The 23,845-nt window shown below is 34.1% G+C and overlaps 2 protein-coding genes and 1 long non-coding RNA gene across 8 annotated transcripts in view; 2 read left to right on the plus strand and 1 right to left on the minus strand.

Annotated features, from left to right (window-relative positions):
• LOC149479161 (uncharacterized) overlaps window positions 1-16,981 on the plus strand; it is a 53,661-nt gene extending 36,680 nt beyond the window's left edge. For 2 of the 6 annotated variants that reach the window (XR_016317362.1, XR_016317363.1), the window contains exon 3: window positions 14,557-14,685. Coding sequence is in view for 1 of the 6 variants with exons in the window: in XM_089708904.1 (XP_089565030.1) it covers window positions 14,087-14,156; window positions 14,557-14,801 (315 nt within the window). In the remaining 5 variants the exon portion in view is untranslated. Of the gene's footprint in view, window positions 1-13,807; window positions 14,157-14,556; window positions 14,880-16,270 lie in introns of those variants that run through there. The other 4 variants (XM_089708904.1, XR_016317364.1, XR_016317365.1 and 1 more) reach the window with 4 other exon arrangements.
• LOC149479166 (uncharacterized) lies at window positions 16,831-17,514 on the plus strand. The gene is made up of 2 exons (XR_016317358.1): window positions 16,831-16,900; window positions 17,153-17,514. It is a non-coding gene; the product is annotated as an uncharacterized LOC149479166 (long non-coding RNA).
• LOC149479167 (uncharacterized) lies at window positions 17,461-21,115 on the minus strand. The gene is made up of 8 exons (XM_089709073.1): window positions 20,956-21,115; window positions 20,273-20,502; window positions 19,469-19,619; window positions 19,051-19,152; window positions 18,677-18,853; window positions 18,229-18,338; window positions 17,685-17,840; window positions 17,461-17,529 (listed from the first exon to the last, which is right to left on the minus strand). Exons 1-8 carry the CDS (start codon window positions 21,113-21,115, stop codon window positions 17,461-17,463), a joined length of 1,155 nt encoding a protein of 384 aa, XP_089565199.1.
• Window positions 21,116-23,845: the final 2,730 nt, after the last annotated feature.

Raw genomic sequence — 23,845 nt, forward strand, 5'->3', positions numbered from 1 at the left:
AGGAAGACGCTAAGCTGCTGTTGTACTAAGCGCTCTAGGACTTTTGACAAGAATGGAAGGATAGATATGGGGCGGAAATCGGTGAGTGTAGAGGGTTTAGAATGTTTTGGCAGAGGGATAATGAAAGCATTTTTCCAAGCACTTGGAAAGGTATGTGAGGAAATTGAATAGTTCAGGATATGTGTGATTACGGGAACAATGGTATCTAGGATGGGAATGATCATATTACGGCTAATGCAGTCACTGCCGACAGCTTTTGAGCTGATAGCTAATATGTTCTTCTTAACATCACAATCAGAAAATTGACTAAACTTGAACGGAGGATAAATAAATAAATAAATAAATAAATATTATAGGACATTATTACACAAATCGACCTAGTCCCACAGTAAGCTCAATTAAGGCTTGTGTTGTGGGTACTAGGCGACGATAAATATAATATTTAATAAATACATATATAGATAATAACACCCAGACCCAAGAACAAATAATTGAGTTCATCACACAAATATTTGCCCTGACCGGGGATCGAACCCGGGACCGTCGGCTCAGTAGGCAGTTACTTTACCACTGCGCCAACCGCGTCGTCGTCGCGATGCAAAGGAACAGAGTCAGAATTCTATTTAAAGTACGCTGTTTAACATTAGCGTCGAAATTGTTAACATGAGAGGAGAAATGCGTATTGAGACTATCCAAGTTTACGCATGAAGGTAAGGAATTATTTGGGGATTTGCCAATACCAAGGGATCTAAGGAATTTCCAAACTTTAGCAGAGTCGCCGTCCTCGACCGATTTGTGAATATGGCGTCTTTGTGCATCTCTACATAGTGTATTGCAAAGCTATGTTTTTGAAACAATTTTGTTAAGAGGGCCGTAACTACCACAAATCTTCTCATTTTGAACATTTAAAATCATCGTTGGTGAAAAAGGCAAAAATAATTTGAACCTTACCTATTTATGGAGATTAGGTATAAAAGTCATGTTCTAATCTCTCAGCTGGGTTGTTTTTTTTTTCAAAATAATGTAAGTAATTAATATATTAACTGCAATTATCCATATTCAGGACCCTTTTATGCCAAAAGTATGGACCGAGTCATGTTTCGCTGCTTTGTGAAAAGATGTGACGGGCGTTTCGAACACGTAAATTAAACGTAAAACTGCCTAGTCCAGGATCCTTCGCTCATTTTTGCAAGTGATTATATTTGAGAATATTTGAGAACCATCAAATCAAAAAATTTTATCCTTGTTACCACTGTTAGCTACCACAATCGAGAGTTTCGTACAGGAAATTATTGGGCGTCTCATCAAAATAAAGCTACTCACGGAAAATTAGCTTGATAACTTAATCACTTGCAAAAATGGGCGATGGATCCTGAACTAGCCCGTCTTATTCAGATATAATTATTTATATCTGAATAGTTCAAATAAAAATATAATTGTAAATTGACCCATTAGCACGATTCACCACATAGCTAGGTACCTACTGTGGTACATACACTTAAACAATAACAATCATAGGTACCTACTGCTATCCCTCACACACACATACACTTCAACTTAAGTAATTTTTTATCATCTTAAATTATTAGCAAAGTTTTAGTTAAAGCAGACATCAATACTGTGTATCTTCTTATAGTATATAAAAATGAATCGCAAAATTTGTTGGTAAGCGCATAACTCGAGAACGGCTGAACCGATTTCGATAATTCTTTTTTTATTATATTCCTTGAAGTACGAGGATGGTTCTTATGTAGAGAAAACGTAAACATGTACCACGGGCGAAGCCGGGGCGGACCGCTAGTTACAAATAAAAAATATAATTGTAAATTGACCCATTAGCACGATTCACCACATAGCTAGGTACCTACTGTGGTACATACACTTAAACAATAACAATCATAGGTACCTACTGCTATCCCTCACACACACATACACTTCAACTTAAGTAATTTTTTATCATCTTAAATTATTAGCAAAGTTTTAGTTAAAGCAGACATCAATACTGTGTATCTTCTTATATATAAAAATGAATCGCAAAATTTGTTGGTAAGCGCATAACTCGAGAACGGCTGAACCGATTTCGATAATTCTTTTTTTATTATATTCCTTGAAGTACGAGGATGGTTCTTATGTAGAGAAAACGTAAACATGTACCACGGGCGAAGCCGGGGCGGACCGCTAGTTACAAATAAAAAATGAAAAGAGAAAGTGTTTTTTATGTTTATTTCAGGAATAAATAGCAGCTGTAAGTATGACTAATATTCCATTTCTTCTTCCCTTACTGAACGTTCGATTTCGTTCACTAAATTGGCTGGTACTATAGTGTTACTCATTACTAAATCTTGACCATCAGGAAGAGGCTCCACAACGTACTTATCAACCGCCTCGCCTGGAAAAATAACAAGCATGTTCGTTGGATGAGATGGCTTAGAGATATTTTAACCAAGCAAAGGGCTGGGCTAGACTTAAAGAAAGAATCAAAAATGTATTCTTTAAAGATACAATTCATGGTCTTCATTACATCTAGGGCATGCAGAACCGGATCCGGTTCCAAGTTTCTGAAACCCGGTTCCAAATCGAGCTCAGAACCGGGTAGAACCGGGTTACCCGGTTCTTTTATAATACTTCGGAAAAAATACGAAATTAAACAAAAGTAACTGTAAAAGTACTTGATAGGCTTAGATTAAGGATTGGTCTCCGCGCGCGCGCTACGACTAGATACCGCCCCACCTAAAAACAAGAGCTCTGTGAGTGCGGCAACTCATTTCTGTAGTGTGTGTTAGGCAATTTGTAAAGACGCTAGTGTGTGTGAAGAATTGGGCTGCCAGCTACATAAATTTTACCTCATAAATGGGAAATCTGCCATCTTGGAAAGAAGTTTGAAAAATATTTTTTTTCATCCTGACCTGGCCGGGAATCGAATCCATGAACGATTTGAGTCCCATGACTCAAATCCACTTGCGACGCTACTATACTATAGTCACAAAGGTTGTTTAAAAGTAAAAAAGCGGAAATAAAAAAATAACATATTAATGAGTCAGTTAAACATGGTTAAACAGAAATAAATTATTGTTATTATACTTTTTTATACATGTATTAGTAATAGTATTGAAAAAAAAAGTTCAAATTATTGCTAAAAGATTTCCTCAACCACGTGTATTTTTTTGGATATACAGTACGGCAACACTGAATGGCGTCGTATTTTCGTAGAAAAAATTTTCGAAGTAAAGGAGAAATTTCGAATAATACGATACTTAGTGATGGTACGTGATCCCAGTGTCTTTCTTATTTTTTGTTGTATTATTTTTAAATAGTTTTATAACACAAATAGGCATTTTACTTCAGATTTTGTTCAAAATCTATATAAACTATCGGTTCGCCCTCTCCACACAATGCATGTGACACCACTGGCTTGGGTACGCCGAATTCGGCGTACTATTAGTTGCCGCATTTTTCAAGTACGCCGGCGGTATCTAGTCGTAGCGCGCGCGCGGAGACCAATCCATAATCTAAGTTGATAGGCTTATTTTACGCGGCTTGTGTCTTATTTTATTAAATTTATAAAGAAACAAAATTTCAATACTTCTCTTTATTTATCAGTCTTATAAAAGTACCTTGGCCCTTAGTCAAACGTCAGTATCGCCAAGGAATAGAAATTGCTAACGCTAATTATTGACATAAGCTTATGATATTTTGGTAATGGTTTGGTCACACTACCAACGACGATGACGACCACGACCAAAATTCAAATCTTGCCAAAATTTATTCAAAATAAAATATTTAAATCTCCCGTCATTACGGTACTCGGAAAAAAAATAATTCGAGGTCAATTAATAAAAAAATAGTTTTTTTTGCGATTTTCGCCGAGACGGTAAGTTTATCATACAATCACCTGGAACCAAAATTGTACATCATAAAATTATCTATAAAAAAGGTTAAATACATTTTTTCCTAGGAGCTACCGTTTCTACGAAAAACCAATTTTTTTATCCATTGATCTCGAAAAAATTTTTTTAATTGTGTTTTGCACAATTTATTTAATTTCGACTGGATGAAAATTTTGTTCGTGGTCGTCGTCGTCGTTGGTAGTGTGACCGAATCCTTAGGCAAAACATCATACGCTTATGTCAATTTGTATCGATAGCGTATTCTATTTCTTAGCGTTTTGACGGTTGTCTCGGCGCTCTTGTTATCATAATATCACATAAAAGCATGAAAAGTAGGTACCCAGCTGTAGGTTTTGAGTCCCATGCGAATGTCGAAATTTGCGAAAAATTTCAGCATTTACGGCTGTATCTTTTGATGCGTTGGCTTGTGAGTTCGACTTTTTCACATAAAAGGGACCGAAGACTTGAGTATTCGATATAAATTTCAGCTTGATACCAAAAACAAAAACATGACTCGATCATTATATGAATCAGTAAAATTAACAGCTTTTCAAATTCACGAGAAATCTAATAAAAATATTTCTGTAGCCTAATTTTTGTCATTTTCGAAGCCTAATTTTTTTTGGCAATACAACCGTAGGAAACTTATAGCATCTAAGGTTAGACAACCAATCGGAGCCACGCTTGAGGCGTGGCACGAAAATTCGCGATGCACGTGAGTCTGACGTTGCCAGATACAATAAATTTGTTAAAATAATGCATCAAAATATAAATAATACTTTATATTTTAATATTTTCGTCGGAACCGGGAGAACCGGGTTTCATACTATTCAGACCCGGTTCTCAAGATCATCAAAAAACCCGGGTTTACCCGGGTTTTTCGGAACCGGGTAAACCCGGGTGCATGCCCTAATTACATCAAATAGCTTGGCCAAAACGAACTAAGTAACTAAGTAGTTCTGTTAAACGCCTGGCCGCTGGCGCTTGTTTTCAACTTGTTGTTTAGGAGCCTAAGTACGTGAAGCGGTTCGATAGTAAATTATGAAAATATGATATAAATAAAGGAATAATTATTAATAGTATAATATAAATTTTCAAAAACTGCAACTCGAGACAAAAATGAGTAATTAATATTTGAGTAAATCAAACCTCCACGTCCATGGACATTTCTCATATTGAGTGCAACTAACAACATGACATAATATATCAAGATGGAACGGGACATGTCGTCAGAAATTCGTCAGAAATTTTATTATTTACACGCGACACTATGAATGTGGTGAAGGCGGACGAGCTTTAAATACAAGAACTAATTACCGATAGATAATTATGCCGTAAAGAAAAGACCTGACTTAATTATTTTGTCAGCATTTTATGATAAGTATTTGAACATTTACGCAATGTGCGAGTACCTATGGCGAGTACCTATGATCCCTTTTATTTTGTTATCTAAGTTAGGATCTTTTTAAAAGTAACGACAGAGTCATGTTTGGCTACGTTTCTCCAAAGTGTACAAAAGATGTGGTGGGTGTTTGGATTATGTACATGAAGTACCTAACGCCAATTTTTATTTTATATTAAAATAATATCTTACTTAGGTAACTAGGTAATACATATTACGATCGCGAAAATTCGATCCCGTCGACCTTTACGACCGTGCTGACCCAAAGAGCTTGAGATTACCAAAAATATGAAACTACTTACTTCAATTTTTCTCCTACAGTTTAGAAAAATTCTAAGGATTATAACGATCTTGTTACGATGTACTCGTAATATCTATTAATGGATCAAAATTTATAATGCTGTCACTAAGTTTGATCTTTATTCGTGTGCGCATGTACCTAACTGCGTATAAACGTGACACACAAACAGCAATTTATTCAAGCAAGTGAATTATTGGAATTTGTATGGCACCCCTGACGTTCGTAAAAATAACTAAATTTTATATGTATTATGTACCTACTAACACAGATAATATTAGAATACTATAGTAACCACATAATATGGAACTGATATTATGAAGTCGTGCTCTCGATACGAATACTTTGACTATAGTTTTCGAGTTAGAGCTTGTTTTTTAAAAAAGAGTGTTTCTAAGAGCCGATAATAAACAGCGAAAACCAATCATTTAAATTTATTTTCATTTCTTGTATCAAAAATTATCTTTCAACTATTAGCAGCTATTAAGTCGGTGTAACTACGTACGTACAAAATGTTCCACTCTTTTTCGTATTATGAAAATGGAAAATGTTCGGAATCTTCTCAATCTGTTTTTAGCATAACATTCCTGGATAGATGCACTATCGAAAATTAAACCGTAGTATCTAGAGGTGCATGCAAAGATTTTTTAGACAAACATGTTCTGTTTATCTTTTTTTCTAAGTATAATGGTATAAAAATATAATATACCTAGCCATGAGTGTCAAATTTAATAAAAACATGCCTGTTTCATTTTAATTACTAAATGTAATTTCAGTATTTTCAACATTTAGTTAATACACATTAAATTCACAGAGCTTCTATTCTTAAATAAAAAATGTATTAACTTCATTACTGGAACTTAACTAAGTATACCTATCTACGATTCTACGACTATCACCTGATTTGATATGTTCGTTTTATTACTACATATTTAAGTATATCTACTAGGTAAGTATTATTTAATTTTAATTTTTAATGTTTACATGCGAAATCAGAAGCGTAGCGTGCCTTGGCGGGGCCCCGTATAAAAATTTGTTTGGGGGCCCTAAGGAAGGGTAAAGATTTCTCACAAAAGCGCAAGTTGGGGGCCCCCTTGGCGCGGGGGCCCCGTATAATTGATACGGCAGATACGGCGGTAGCTACGCCCCTGTGCAAAATCCATTTCCACAAAGATTTATGACTTAAATAACCAATATTAAACGCAAAATTAATACCTAATGAATTCATTGCAAACGATTAAAACTCGAAAATACAAAAAGTTATTTTTGCTTCAGGATATACAATAACACATATCTACAGTATGAATTGGGTAATTTTACAGATACAAAAATAAAAAAAAATGTTGTGTGGTTTTATGAAACCACGGTAAAAGTGAAACTGTTCGAACGGTTCCGAACACTGCTTTGTGTAGCGCATGTCGCGTGACGGTCGTGTAGGTATACCTACTCGGCAGCCGCGATACACGCGACATGCGCTACACAGACCAAAAAGTTTGAGACGATGTAATAAAAGTTTCACTTTAATAAAAACCATTTAAATATTTATTACACGAGTGGAGAGCGGTGACAATTACAATTCTACATTCATTCTTGGAAGTTATTCAGTGAAGTTAGGAAGTCGTTCACTAATTCATGTGGGATTTCAATTTTATGGTATTCTCTGTTTTCATCTCCAAGGTCCTCATCCTCAATGGCTTCATCTTTTTCTTTGCCTGAAAAATATTATTTTTTAAATTCGAACGGTTTTCGTGCAGGCACGAACGAATGAAGCAAACGTTAAGAGTAAATAAATTATATCAGACTTTGATACGTATTATATTATATTTATAACGAACACAATATAAATATTTAAATGTTAAACAAACCTCGACCGGCGGCAGACATATTAATGTTAAGTGCAACTAGCAACATGAACGATACCACGATGTTACGAGACATGTCGCTACACAATATGTTGCATCGACTCGCGGCTTCACAGTGAGTCCGCTCAGGGGAATGAGTATTACTTTAAATAAAAATGGTAATAAAAGATAAGAAATAATAACTGTAAAATTCTACAAAAAATAACACTAATGTTCACATCACCTAAACGTAAAAAAGAATATAATATGATAAATTATCATCAGCCTAGTTATATAATAATATGTTCCCACTGCAGGGACACGGGCTGGTTATTGGGAAAACAGTTTCTACAGAGAAAAACCGACAAGAAATTCCGTTATTGCTCTTTTACACAAAATGTAAATATTAATCATAATAATGACGCCGAATAATACTGACTGCCTTGATTTTTATTCTTTCATATCATGAATGCTATAATAGAGGTAGGTTCTCTGAATTCATACATTCTATATATAACTTTTAAATTAAGCACTGCTATAGGTACTTTTTAATTTTATGAGGCTAAGCTAATTTTTAACTTTAGATTTTCGAATTTTATTTCTGTTCCGTAACAATGTCTATTACCTTCTCTTTGTATGTTATAATTCAGAGCTGGTGTTATTGTGGACAGGTAAAATGTTAATAAATATTATACTTATACTGTGACGTGATTATTTTTAATAAGAGCTCTTACTAAGTCCCGACTCCCGAGCACGTAGGTATATTATATAGAGAGCGTATGGCTCTTCTTAGTAATAAAATATAGTTTCAATGCCCCGCCCCACATGATGCTATGAATGTAGCTAAAATAAAGGTCAACGTTATTATCAATTGCTATTGTTGAATTCCAGCATATAGAGTAGACCGTTTTGGCTCTTATCATCATCATATTATTCATAAATGATATTAGCGTTTCGATTTCAACAACAATTAAAAGAATATTCATACATTTTATTCGATGAAAGGTAAAAAATTATAACTGGAGAATGTATCTGGTTATGTATAACTAGCTGTTCCCCGCGGTTTCACCCGCATTGCTCCGCTCCTGTTGGTCTTAGCCATAGAAATCTAAATAATTTGGAAAATCCAAAAGTGCACGCCTCATAATTTTTTTTTAATAAATATTTATTAATTATTATTTTTGTTTATTTAATAACAATTAAACCACATCGAATCAGACCCTGAAAAATGAAAGGGTTCTATTCCTGAGCATACTCAAGCGTAAGAGAAAAAAAAAGACTCGATTAGTAAAGTATTTCGGTCGCTATCGTGTTAACAAGAAAAAGGATCCGCACATACAGACACACGGACGTCCAAGACAGAACTTTTTTAAACTGTTTTTTAACTAGTTTAAATAACAAAAATGACATCAAAAATATCATGAACGTTAAAAATAGTGTTTTTTCTTAATATGTGTGTGTATGTATTATCTTACAAGTGCAATGTATGATACATAAAGACATTTTAAGTTTGAAAAATCAGATGTTTTGCGCGAAGTGACAGTAGTACCCACCTCAACGCTTCGCTTATGAGGCGTGCAATAACAAGACACTAGAAGTCGTAAGCGCGCGTGACCTTGTCGCCACTCAGGTGATTTTCACAACACCAATGTGTTCGTCACTGTTCAGTTGCTCTGGAGGTGTGTAAACATGGTGTGTTTCAGCATTTCCCATTGCGGAAATTCTTCCACAAGTTGTAATTATACTAATAAAGGAATAATATTTCATCGGTAAATATTTTTTTTTAGAAATAATTCTAAAATAAACCGTAAATTCGTGCGTTAGGATACATATTAAAAAGCTTAATTTAATATTTAAGTTAGTTTTCACTAAAATCAAGCTGTCCAATAAAAGGCATAGTTTACTTGTGTGTACTGTTTAGCTATCGGTTTAAATGTGTTGATTTTGGCGACAGCGGTTTTCATACGAATTATGATATTATAGCACTTCTATGTGTCTTGTTATTTAGATTTCTATGGTCTTAGCGTTAGCCTACCTCGATAAATGGGCTATCTAACACAGAAATAATTTTTCAAATCGGACCAGTAGTTCCCGAGATTAGCGCATTCAAACAAACAAACAAACGCTTTATAATATGAGTATATATATTTAACATTGTAAAACATTAAGTAGTCAGTACCTAATATAAAATATATAAAACTTATTTGGACGGAAATTGTGTTCCATTACATAATAAGGTAAACAACAATCATGTAGTTATTCATTGAAACCTATTTCAGGCACCAGTCTCTCACAACACTAGATGATATAAGCTCACTACTTATTTGCAAGCAATGTTATTTATGTTGTGAAGAGACAAATAAAATTATACTTTATTTTATTATTTATTATATATATCATCGATATAAAAAGATATTGGCTGTTAAAGATGTTATAATTACACTAATCTATATTCTCGCAATGCACCTAGGAAGGATGGTATTAATTTTTTTGGTACTTCCTGCATTTCATATTCGCCTCCACCAATAGGCACCTCAAGATACACGTCCTTTGCGTCCTCTGCAAAAATATTAAAATTTAAATATTATTAAATTGACCAAATTGTATGAAAAGTGAGTTCATTTTACAATATTTTTTTGAAAAAACCTTGACCGGCGACCAACATAATGTTAAGTGCAACTAGCAACATGAGCGATACCACGATGTAACGAGACATGTCGCTACACATGTTGCATCGACTCGCGGCTACACAGTCCGCTCAGGGGAATGAGTTTTACTTTAAATAGGGTAGAAAAAATTGATAGATAATAATGAGCGACAATAAATACCGGATGGTTACGCATATCCAATTGGTAAAAATTGATAGATAATAATGAGCGACAATAAATACCGGATGGTTACGCATATCCAATTGGTTTAATGCTAATAATTTACTATTAAATACAAAAAAAAACAAATTGTGTAGAATTTATCCTCCCAAATGTAAAAAAGGTGAAAAGGAATATTATTTTAAACGGGGAGGTATTATACCCTGTGGAATCGACTGTTTTTCTTGGTTTGACATTAGATGAGAAGCTTCAATGGGGGGCCCATGTTACCACCACCGCTGCTAAGCTCAGCTCAGCTGCATATGCAGTTAGAAGAATAAGGCATCTCACCGATGAAGAAACGGCTAGATTGGTTTACTTTAGCTACTTTCATAGCATAATGTCCTATGGAATTCTGCTGTGGGGCAGGGCTGCAGATATAGAAACTATATTTATATTACAGAAAAGAGCCATACGCTCTGTATATAATTTGCGTGCTCGAGACTCACTAAGAGATCTCTTTAAGAATACTGGTATCCTTACTGTACCGTCGCAGTATATATTTAATAATATTTTATATGTACATAATAACGCTTACTTACACACAAAAGTAGGAGATAGACATTGTTATGACACAAGAAACAGAAATAAAATTGAAATGCCATTTTTCCGGCTAGCTAAAGTTAAAAAATCATTTATGGGCCAAGGTATACGCTTTTACAATAGAATTCCTCATAATATTAAAGAGTTTAGTAGTTCTAAATTTAAATCTTATATAAAAAATGTACTTGTCAAGAGAGTCTATTACAGTATTAAGGAATAAGGAATATATGGAAGATAAAAACCCATGGAGGGTTGTCGCGTGAAAACCACAGGACAGTTCTTTGGCATATTATGATAATATATTATGATATTACTTAGGTAATTTGTAAAATTGTAAATCTGACATGATTAAAAAGAGCAACTATGGAGTTTCTTGCCGATTCTTCTCCGTAGATACTGCTTTCCGAATCGGTGGTAAATGTTAAAAATATGTACTTAATGACGTTTCAAAAGTGCTTCTAGAAGAAGTCTAATTGAATAAATAAATGTTTGAGTTTGAGTTTGAGTTTGAGTTACAATTACCTACCATTTCGTTATAACAAATTAATTATAGTTATAAATAATTATTAATATTTAAACATGAGATGGTTTAAGGAAATAATAAAGAAGACAATTATAAACAAGGATTAAAACCAAGTTACGTCGAAATCGACAGGAGAGGACCTCGCATTAACTCGTGAAAAATTTTAGAACTCTGTACTGGTTTGACTACATTATGGCTTGGGTTCAGGTTCAGGTTTATGGCAGATCACGGAGATTTAATTATTAAGGTGCTCTATTAGCTCGGACAATAAATAAAGCTATTCACTAAACTTACTCTGTGTAATTCGTGTCAATTATCGTCGCTCGTCATGTCAAGGTCCCTTAGGCTTTAGATCTTTAAAATAAAACTAGCAACGGATTTTGGTGTGGTTTCTCTTTCAGGAGATAAAGTGGTTCAGGAGGAAGTTTTTCGTTTTAGTCAATAATTTTTAAATTTTAAACAACCCGGGTAAAATCGGAGGAAGCTAGTAGCTTATAAATAAGAAAAGGCTTAAAAAATTCCCCAAGAGAAACATACTTACCAGTAAGCGGTTTAAATAAAATGACAGAGTTATAGAAGTATTTTTTTTATTAATCATTAAAACTTCACAACCTTTTAACTTTTTAAGTTTTATTAATCCTAAAATGAGCTGGAATATTAGTTTTATCTTTAATTCCTTTCCGAAAATTAATTCAGAAAAAATCTTGGAGAAAAAATGGAGTCATCGAGTACTTTACATTATGAACCCATCTGAGCCAAACTGTACTATATTTGTATACTATTATACTTTTTAATTTATGTGTAATTTTCTTGAGTTCCATCTTTTTAATATTATCAATTCTCAATCAGTCTGGTTCAGTCCGAGGATTAATTTAATTTTCATTTGAATCATTTAATCACCATCATAGAAACGTATTGCATTAACAAAGGGTTTTACTAATTGAGGGGGAACTTCAACTCTATGATATTCTAAGCCTTCGTGATCAGGATCAAGTGATTTGTCCATCCCTTCCTCTGGAAAAACAATAATATTAAATTATTAAATATAGTTTAATTCATGCATTGCATGCAATCGTGAGTCAGACATTGTATACATGACTAGCTGTGCCCCGGTTTTACCCGCGTTGCTCCGCTCCTGTTGGTCTTAGCGTGATGATATATAGCCTATAGCCTTCCTCGATAAATGATGACGATCTAACATCGAAAGAAATTTTCAAATGGGACATGTAGTTCCTGAGATTAGCGCGTTCAAACAAATAAAATCTTCAGCTTTACCTGGTGGCCTGAAAGAAATCGCTTTTTAAGCGATATAAGGTCACCTTTTGTACTTTACCTCGCATCCATACAAATATAATATATTATACTGTACATTGTAATGTTAAATGGTAAATAAATATTTAGTTTTTTTTTTATTTTCGTTACTTATATTTTAAATTCCAATGTGTAATTATTCTACGATTCCAAACTAAATGCTATCTTTTTTTATGGATTATTCTCAGAATTTAATGTTAATTAATTATTAATTTAAAAAGGCTATTCTTGAGTAAAGATAAGTTTTTAATTTTGATGAATAATTATATTTTTGATTTTTAATTTTGTGATCCACACTGATTGACTTGAGGAATTTATTATATTATAGACATAATGTGAAATCAGCTCCAGCTAAATATTGGTTGAAATAAATTTCATTTAGTTCAAGTTGTGTTTTAAAAACGTTTGCATTCTATCACAAACAAAAACTTGAACTTTGAACTTGATTTGATCAATTTTCACTACACCAACTACTGGACGCTAAACACTTGAATATAATATTATAATTTATATTTTCTTATAAAGTTATTTGCATTAAACAAACCTTGACCGGCGACCGACATAATGTTAAGTGCAACTAGCAACATGAGCGATATCACGATGTTACGAGACATGTCGCTACACATGTTGCATCGACTCGCGGCTACACAGTGAGTCCGCTCAGGGGAATGAGTTTTCCTTTGAATACAAAAAATAATTACAGTTATCTATTAGTTATTATATGCTCTGAGTGGGTGAAGGACACAGAGGATTGTTATTTTCCATGATACATATTTGAATATGTCTGATGAATGTCATGGCAGAATAGGTATACCTTCGCTAGTCCAGTGCGAATTGGCGCATGAAAACGAAATGATTCTACTCTCTTTAACATACGATCCTCTTTGTTGCCCTACTGTTGATATAAATACATGTGTAAATACATGTTACTATGGGGCAACATTTTAATAACAATACACAATTGCAAATAATTAATGAAATGAAAAAAAAATTCAATTGTAATTTTTTTATTGAATAAAATAGAAAGTCGCTCGCCTTACCTTTTATTACTTTATCCAGATTTTTAATAACTCAGGCCCCGGAACTTCCGGGGCCTGAGTTATTATATATATCCCCATAGATTTTCTATTGTGTCTGTGGTATTTTATACTGCGTTTTTCATATTAGGTATGATGATATGTAAAAACTAAATATCTGACTAAATTATACATAAAAGTCGCGAATTTTATTTACTGAACATGACGTTGGTAGTAAAATCTAAAATTCTTTTTAAAAATACTTATCGTGTAATGATAATTGTAACCAGCCGCTTGTCACTCCTTTTTACCTGTAAAAATAATTTAAATGATAACATCCGCCCTCCGCACCTTCATTGTGCTGCCGCGAGTCGATCGCAATATTTCTATTTCTCAAAATGTCGTGTAGAATTCTGTTATCCTTCATGGTAATGGTTGCTCTTTCTACAAACGGTGCTGCCAGGAGAGGTTTGTTTATTATTCCCAATTTTAACAATATGTATATATTTTCTTTCCTGTAAACTTAAACCTCTTTCAATATTTTAAGGAATGATTTTTTTGGATGTAATGAAAGCTTAGCACTCGTACAATTTACAGTGCACTTAGGTACAATAATAAATAATTCTGTAGGTGCTGAAAATAAAAAGAACTAAAGAAAAGTTTTTTTATTCTGTTTAATAATTTATATTTCTCATTACTCATAAGTGATAAGTATGTAGTTAGTTAACAATCTTTTTATTAAGAATTTTTTTCCTAACCCAAGTACCTGATATAGAATAAAATTAGGTTTTGAGTTTGAGTAAGCTCGTTTACCATAGTTCCATAAGTTGAGGTTCTTTTATCTTAAATTCGTTAATACTCCTTTCAGGATCGGAAGACGTTGAAGAGGTTCAAGAAGAAGGTCCCTATGGTGAAGAACAAGAAGAGGAATTTGATGAGGAGCGTCCCCGTGGTGAAGAGGATGTTGAGGAAATTGAAGAAGAAGGCCCAGAACGTGATGAAGAAGCTACGGAAGTTCACGAAGTTAAAGAACCAAGAGTGCCATTTCAGGGATTTTTAAACCATTTTCAAGAGCAACATATCTACACAGAAAATCTTCCGGGATATGAGTAGTTCTCTAAACCAAATATGTATCTAAATAAATATAATTAAAATAAAACTATGGAGAACAGGAAAACTTTTTTTAAAATTGTTTTGTCATTGTTTTTTTCCTACCTATAGTTAAGTGAGTTCAGCAATAATTAATGATCAATCAAAAGAATTATCATTAAAACGATAGCAAGAGAATTTGTCTTTTAGAGTACCTAATTGCGCATATACGGTCAGTAATTGTAAGTTACCTGCATAGGATGACCGAGGTGACGATGATGATGAATTGTAGGTCCCCGTCCCCATCCTTACTTTCAAATATAACAATAGCACTTATTCATGAATTATAAACGCTAGTCTCACGAAAATATTAAAAAAAATCACCGTTTGATACTTACGTTATTCCTAGTGCTATATATATTATAAACTAGGTTTCCGCCCGCGGCTTCGCCCGCGCAGGCAAAGAAAAACCTGCATAGTTCCCGTTCCCGTGGGATTTCCGGGATTGAGTCATTTTCCCGGGATAAAAAGTAGCCTATGTCCTTTCTCGGGTATCAAAATATCTCCATACCAAATTTCATGAAAATTGGTTTAGTAGGTTAGGCGTGATTGAGTAACAGACAGACAGAGTTACTTTCGCATTAATTATAATATTAGTATGGATAATAACGGTATTCGGGTTACCTATAGGACATAGGTATAAAAGACATTTAAAATTTCTGAGAGAACCAAACATATATTTTATTTTAGCAATGTAGTTAACTAAGTACTTGACTAGCTACTAATTAAAAAAATGTGGTGTAAAAATCAGTGCTGACAGTTGATACATTTATCTTCAACAAGATAATAAGTCACTGCAGTTTTATACTGAGAAGCTCCTTTTGATAACAGACGTTGCCAAACAGTAGGTACTAACATTGTATAATACACAATGGTACAGGTTTATTTTTAGGCTAATTTATAAGTTTTCATGTGTAATATTTCTTTTATATATTTACTTCTATTTTACTTTTGTTTCTGAATTCTGTGTGGATTTGATTTGTTTGTTATCAATAAGTTTTGTTATCAAAACTAAGTAGGTACTTTATTTCATAATCATTTCATCAACATACTCAAGAGTTCAAGACATGTGTCCTATGCCTTAGAGCCAAATTCATCAAAATCGATCCAGCCAAGGTCCAGCGGTTTAGGCTTCGCCTTATAAACGCTCACGCCTAATAACTTGTTAGAAATAAGAAAAGGTGTAGGTATAAAACATCGAATTGAAGAAAATTGTCATTTGAATATTTCGCGCATGAAGCTTTGTTTAAAAATAATTAATCATCACTAATGGTCGCTAATATTGTCACAAAGAATATTGAAACAAACAACTTCAGAAATAGAAATGTTTAATGAATACATCGACGTGGTTGTGTTGTCGATGAATGAATATAACCAAAATAATATTATCCAACATAGTTGAATTACTTTTATTTTAATCTATTAACAAATAGGGGGGGGCAAGTATCTCGCCTCGCTGCTGAAAAACACTCCGGCTGAGTGGCCAGACGGCCGGAGTCTAGGGCGACTGAGTGAGGAACCTATGGACTATCCACAGAACATAGGACTATCCGAGCGTTATCCAGAAGGACTGCCTGCTGTATCCCCACTGTCATGCATGGCTTCATCGGTAAATCCAATCTCCTTAAATATTGTTTTAAGGAGGTAGGAACCAGCCTATTGGTGAAGTATGGGGATTATCTCGGCAGACACACCGTCCCACATCTCGACCTCGTGCGCCAGATCCAGATTTTTGAGCCAATTACGTAAAAACATCTTTCATCATCAAAATTAAAAAAGCAAATAAATATTACTTACATTCTTTCAACATTTACTTTTTTTTGGCATCCGCCGGGTAATTTACATAACAAAATATTTTTCAGAAATACTTTTCTAGAAAAGATAAGGGTAACGGGCCGCTCTTTTTTCAATTACTATCAGTAATTACCTCTTGTATTTAAAGTAAACTCAGCCACTCTCAGCGCATTCAGCGAGTCGCAATATTTCTGGCAAAATGTCTTGTAAGCTCTTAATATCGTTCCTGTTTATGGCAACGTTGAATTTTATGTTTGTTGCCAGTAGAGGTATGTTTTTATTCATTTACGATATTTTTCTTTATATTTTCATTTACAAACCGTGTGTAAATTATAATTAATGAACGAATATAGTTAACTAGTGAATTAAAATTTAAAGGTTTTCGAATCGTAGAAATATTTTTTTAAAATTCAGAATATGGTGAACTCAATTATTAATAAGTCTGATTATCACAAAATCATAAAAAACAAATACAGTTTCTTTCTATTGAATGTTAAAAAATGTGGTCGTTCTGTTTTCAGCTTTGCAACGTTCGTCTGCAGCTGCAGATGATTCGGACGTGGACGATTCCGTCGAAAACGCTTTCAATGAAGTATTGGCCAACGGTTCTCAATACCTGAGTAGCTTGTTAAACGATGGGGGTGGTCTGGGAGGTATAAGCACGCAGTAAGCTCGATACAAATTAACTGAGCTCTATCATACAATAGATACAATAGTGATTAGTGCCCTCGTAGAGTTGAATTTGGAAATTATATGTATATGAGAAGTTTTGTTATGCATGAAAAATAAAATAAAACTTAGAATAAATGATAAATCCGCTTTATTTTCTCTACAAAAGTTCATCGCTAGCTTTAAATTGTAAAATGATAACGAGATAAGTGGTAACCGCTCCTAGCATCTGGAAACATGGAAAAAACGTCGTTACTTAAACATCTTCGAATTACAATTAACATTAATTAACATTACCTATATAAATTAAAGAGAGTGACGGAATAAAAAACTAATATACATATTTAAAAAGTGTTTTATTTGATGTACGTGCGCAAACCGTACCGAGACGACGAGCGGGCGGCCGAGCACGCACAAGCCGAGCGGCGCGACGGCGGGCCGGTTGAGCGCCAGCACGCGGTAGAACACGCGCAGCCCGCCCGCCAGCGCCGCGTCCGCGCGACGCACCAACCGGCTCACTAGCTCACGCGTTGTGTCCATCTGGAGAGTGGAGACGAAAACTATTCACGCATCCCACCTTGGATGTCCTCACTATTGTCAATAATACCTACGTATATCAAATACATTACTCAGAATTCATAAATTGTATCGCTGAATGTACTATTCTACTTTTATATTAGTAAAGCAGCAGATAATTTCTACGTAGGTATTATCTGAAAAATTATTACTTAAAGTCAAGTTCAAAGGTACCTATTACACATCATTCAAAAAGTGATATATGTATATGACAAAACATAGGTACTTATATTCTCTTATTATAATAATATCGGGCAAACGAAAGGATGTTGAATGGATAAATGTTAGAGTTTATATTTAGTATTATAGATATTATCTGCTTCAATATAGCTACAACGCACTGCATCGGTACCTCCAGCTGCATGCGATGACAGGGCTCCACGATGAGCACCACGTTGCAAGCGTGCAGACTGAACCACCCCACCTGGATCGCTGCGAACCAGATGCTGCCCGTTTCAGCATCTGGAAAACTTATTCGTATCAAGTACTGCACTTCTACTTTTATGTTTTCAAATAAATAAATAAATGTTGTTTTTGATAAGGCTCTTAGGCATACTTGCTCTGTGCTCTTAGGCTCTTATGATCGAAATTCGGCATAGACGTTCACGATTGATGATTCACGATTAAACAAAGTTGTTCGGATATGGTGTTTGTTGTATAAATAAATTATAAAAATTCTGAATTTTTATAACTCATTTAGTCTCCTCCGCTTGCTTAAAACCCTTCACGGATTATACTTTCATTTTATTAATTATTTATAATTTATAAATACAATTCTAAGTTTTTGAAAGCAAACTGACATATTGTAATCAAGTTGTAGGGCGTTATGATGGAGTGTAGAAAGAAGGACTGCAGCAGCACGAGCAGGATTGTGCCGTGGCTCTGTTCCAGTTTACGCAATAACTCACAAATCGACTCGTAAGCGAAGATCAGGACACGAATCGTTCTGGAAGCTTCTACACGAAAAATATCCGATTCTGAAAATAAAATATATAAGTGTACAAAATTGATAAAGAATTATATACTTATCTACTCCGTATATTAGATACATTTACATATTTAAGTAGATAACCCGTGCCCGGTAAGCTGGGCGTCAAACAATTTTGTAATTTTTACATTATTCAAATGTAACCTTTGCATCAAGAATGTTTGTTACATAACAGTGTATTTTTACCACATTCCACATGTAAAGGAATCATCATGCAATTCAAAGGTTTTGCTCGAGGGGACATGAAATTGTCGACTATAACACTTCTATCTTTATTATTTTGCTTATCTGAAAATAAAAAAATCGCATTATATTCAATTACTTTTTCAGTACATTTATAAAGACTCGAATAATTGTTGATCTACGTTACCCAAAGCTTGCAGTAGATCTTTAAGTTTACAGTTAAGGTCAGCCAAACCTAATCGCACATGAAACATAATCAGTAAAAACTGAAACCCTAATAAGATTTCAATGTAGTATTCAATGTAGAGAAATGAGAGTAAATATAATTTGTACACTAAAACAAAAAAATAATAATATCAGGTAGTTAGTCAATATTAATGTTATCAATTATATAAAAATAATAATTAATTAAAGAACTTACGCTCTTTATTAACTTGTAAAGCGTTGTATATGTAAAATGCGATGTCAGTTAAACTTAGAATGCCCAGGCAGATCACAAACAACCAAAAGACTATTAAATAAAATGATCTTTCTGCTGACTTCTCCTGTACGTATCCGAAATGGTTTCTGATCTGAAAGCAATTTTACAGTTTTAAGTTTAATTACAAAAACTATTTTAATAAAATATATTTTTATCATTATATTACCTACTAGCGGCCCGCCCCGGCTTCGCCCGTGGTACATATTTCGCAATAAAAAGTAGCCTATGTCCTTTCTTGGGTATCAAAATATCTCCATACCAAATTTCATGCAAATTGGTTCAGTAGTTTAGGCGTGATTGAGTAACAGACAGACAGACAGACAGAGTTACTTTCGCATTTATAATATTAGTATGGATGACGCAAAAGAAAGGTGGGATTTTATCCAGTCTCTGTTGCTATGCCATGAGCCACCGTATCTCCCAAATAGACGATTTGGGAACTCAAACCTTAGACTCAACCTTATTTTTTTTAATCTATACTAATATTATAAAGCTAAAGACTTTTTTGTTGTTTGTTTGTTTGAACGCGATAACCTCAGGAACTACTGGTCCGATTTTAAAAATTTTTTCGGTATTAGATAGCCTATTTATTGAGGATGGCTAAAGGCGGAGCAATGCGGGTAAAACTGCAGGGCACAGCTAGTTACATAATATTACACAATTAAATGACAATCATAATGCAGATGACTTCTTCATACAGTAGAGGCCTTAGTTACTTCTAATAGGAATATTATGAAAGCCAACCTTATGAATCCCATTCAAGACATCAATGAAGCAAGCGCACCGCTTGGGCGCGCCGACGCAGCCGACGAGCGCCAGCGCGGTCACCACGCACAGGTTGGACACCCAGCACACTGCCTCTGTCAGCGTGTTGGCGCGCAGCGACTTGTGCGGCTCCGAGATGTCCAGCAAGAACCCCGTCAGGATTATCACGTCTACGACGGAACAGAAGGAGCAATGACAATATTGTACGCCTTTCAAAAGATTGATATTTTTAAAATGTCTACTAAATTATGCTGAAGCGATAACATTTTATGAACTTCCATTCATTATTCCCTAGCCTAAGAAGTGATGTTCTAAGCTTATTTTACAATATCCTACTAGGAAATAATATTGTAATACTGATCCTATCCTATCCTACTTATACATATTATAAATGCGAAAGTTTGTGAGGATGTGTGTGTGTTTGTTACTCTTTCACGCAAATACTACTGAACCGATTACAATAAAATTTGGCACACATACAGACGGTAACTTGGATTAACACATAGGATAGGTTTTATCCCGGAAATCCCAAGGGAACGGTAACTATGCGGGTTTTTCTTTAATAAACGCGGGCGGAAAGCTAGTTAATCTAAAAGTCTATCTCTACGATCGGTCAAAATCTGTCAATATTGTCGAAGAATTAAGCGAGCAATTTCACTTACTCATTACGAAGATAAATATCAAGCTATAAATATACATGGGTTTGGAGGCGTTCAAGCCGTGGGGTCCGAAGCTGATCGGAGCCACGCCGGCTGCGCGAGACATCCTCAACACGAGCAGGAGCGTGCCACCGCAAACACTGTGCTTATCTTTTTCTCTCATTATTTTATTCAAACAAAATTAGCCAGGCTATATAATTCGTATAGAAATTGAAATCAAGTGTGATTGGTAATCATTCACGTCTCCGTATCAAAGCGAGTAGGTCTAGGTACCTACTCGCTAACCTTACCTAAGCGATAATTTTCAAGCATTAGATTAGATTAAGAAAACATTTACCTAACGTTTATGTTATGGTTAGGTATTTGTGTTTATATAAAGGTGTGCTCAGATATTACCACTTCCTCATAGTTTTATTTTATACTAGCTTCCGCCCGCGACTCCGTTCGCGCGGAAAAATTAAGAAAAATTATGATTTATTTTTTCCTACGTATTTTTACGGGATAAAAAGTATCCTATTTTACGCACAGGATAATAAGGTATATTTATACCAAGTTTCATCGAAATCGAACCGTTAGTTTTCACGTGATGCCTTCACATACAGACAGACAGACAGACAGACAGACAAAATTTTTTTTAATCACATATTTAGATTTGGTATCGATCCAGTAACACCCCCTGCTATTTATTTTTTCAATATTTTCAATGTACAGAATTGACCCTTCTACAGATTTATTATATGTATATAGGTATATAGACTAAGTAAAAACATTTAGATATGTACCTATTTTAAAAATGTTTTTGATATTAATCTATATATGTATATAAAACTCAAAGGTGACTGATATAGTGATCTATCAACGCACAGCCTAAACCACTGGACGTATCGGGCTGAAATTTGGCATGCAGGTAGATGTTAGAACGTAGGCATCCGCTAAGAAAGGATTTCCCGAAATTCTTGCGGGAACGGGGAAAAACGGGGATGCACGTACAAAGTCGTGGGCGGAAGCTAGTATAGGTATATGTTTCATCAATTACTTTTTCTAAGCCATTTCACACAAATACTTTTTTTCAATTTAAAATCTTAATATGTTTTAGGCGATTAACACACGGTACCGCGTACCGCGGCGGTTGGCAGTGAATCCCTACGAGGTACGGACTGTTCGACCGCGCGGTCGGGCGGTGTATGTGTGTTTGGTATCAACGGATTTAATAGAAGCCAATGCAACTTGAGAACCGCTTCACCGCCAACCGCGGCGGTACGCGGTACCGTGTGTTAATCGCCTTAGTGAATATAATATGAATGCTTGTTTCCTCAAATAATGAATTGAAAGGATTAGATACGTCTAGAGCGATGTGAATGTAAGTATTATTTAGTTATTTACAGTTTAAAAGTAACGGAATCGAAATCTTAAAAATAATGTGTTAATAAAAAATTAAGTTTGACCGCATCGATGAAAAGACACCACTAAAATCATATTATTGCGTGCTATCATTTATGTTGTTTGTAAAAACAGAGATTTATTAATCAAAGTCTCGCTGGCACGTCAACGTGATTTATATCGGCACCTAAATAAACATCTTCAAAAAATAGTGTTTTATTTACTTTGATAAATATTGTATGTATAATGCTATCCAAAATTTATTGAAATAAAATTTGTCTTAGTCTTACATTGAGATAATATTAATATGGAGTCGACACCGCCTACATCACTTATGTTCCACTCAACATACGTCATGTGACGTATGTTGAGCGGTATTTTTTAATGGTTTTAAAGTGAAACGCATCAAATATGCCTTCGTGTGTGTTACGATATTGCACAAATAATACAAATAATACGGAAAAGTGCAAAGGAATAACTTTCATCGTTAAGTACCTAACTAGATAATCATTTTTAAAACTTAGAGCAAAAAAATGGCGCACAGATTTTGTTCGTGGTGTCTCCTCCATACGTATATATAGTAATATTATCTCAATGTAGTCTTATAGCAGTATTATTTCTAGTTTGAAAAAGTGATGGTACTCGACGACCTTAATAGCGCTTTTATTTTTTATTTTACCACATTGGAAATAATACTGCTTTATATTATCTTGGTATGGGAGCTGTTCAGCAGTCTCATAATCGATGATATTATTGAGAAGTCAGTCACGCCTGTATACATTTAGGTTGCAATAAAAAGGAATTAGTTTGATTACACATTACTTTTATTTTGTGTTTTTTTACTTAATTTTCTGTTCATCCATCGAATAAGATAACTCAATTTTAGTTAAAAATTAAATTAAATAAATGAACAGAAAATTTTTGACGTGTGTGATAACACAGTCGATGCGTGTGCGATGACAGTAAGTATAACATTTTAAAAGTTTAATTATTTTTTCACTTTTTTACACAAAATGTAAAAATTACCTCTGTTGTTTTAAGAAATGGTAATTCTACATTCCAATTACCATTTCTTAGAACGAATGTTATCAGAAATTTCCGACAAGTGATAATACGTCATTTAGGTTATACCCATTATTATAATTTAAATATTATGTCCATTTGGTTACTATGCTGTTTATACCAAAAAGCATATAAAAAACTTCATAGCTTAATATTCCAATTTTTTATTGGGCATTATAATAAATAGTTAAGACAATCACGTACATTCATAGGGTTCATGATAAATAATGTCCATTTGTTTGAAGAAATAAAAGAAAACATTTTCGCTCACAACATTTATTCCTTTAAATAATAATAGTAGTACAATACAATACAAATATCTTATTTAATTTATCACAGAAAAGTGTTTACTCGTTCCTTATTACTAATATTGAAACTTGCAATACAGTTCGGAGTTTAAAGAACAGTGCGTGATTAAGATTAAATATGTAAATCATGAAAAATATTTAAA

Source organism: Colias philodice, chromosome 21, assembly GCF_061535455.1.
Source record: "Colias philodice isolate Cphi_HAF_F1 chromosome 21, ilColPhil1 Martin Lab GWU primary, whole genome shotgun sequence".
NCBI classification, from domain to species: Eukaryota; Metazoa; Arthropoda; class Insecta; order Lepidoptera; family Pieridae; genus Colias; species Colias philodice.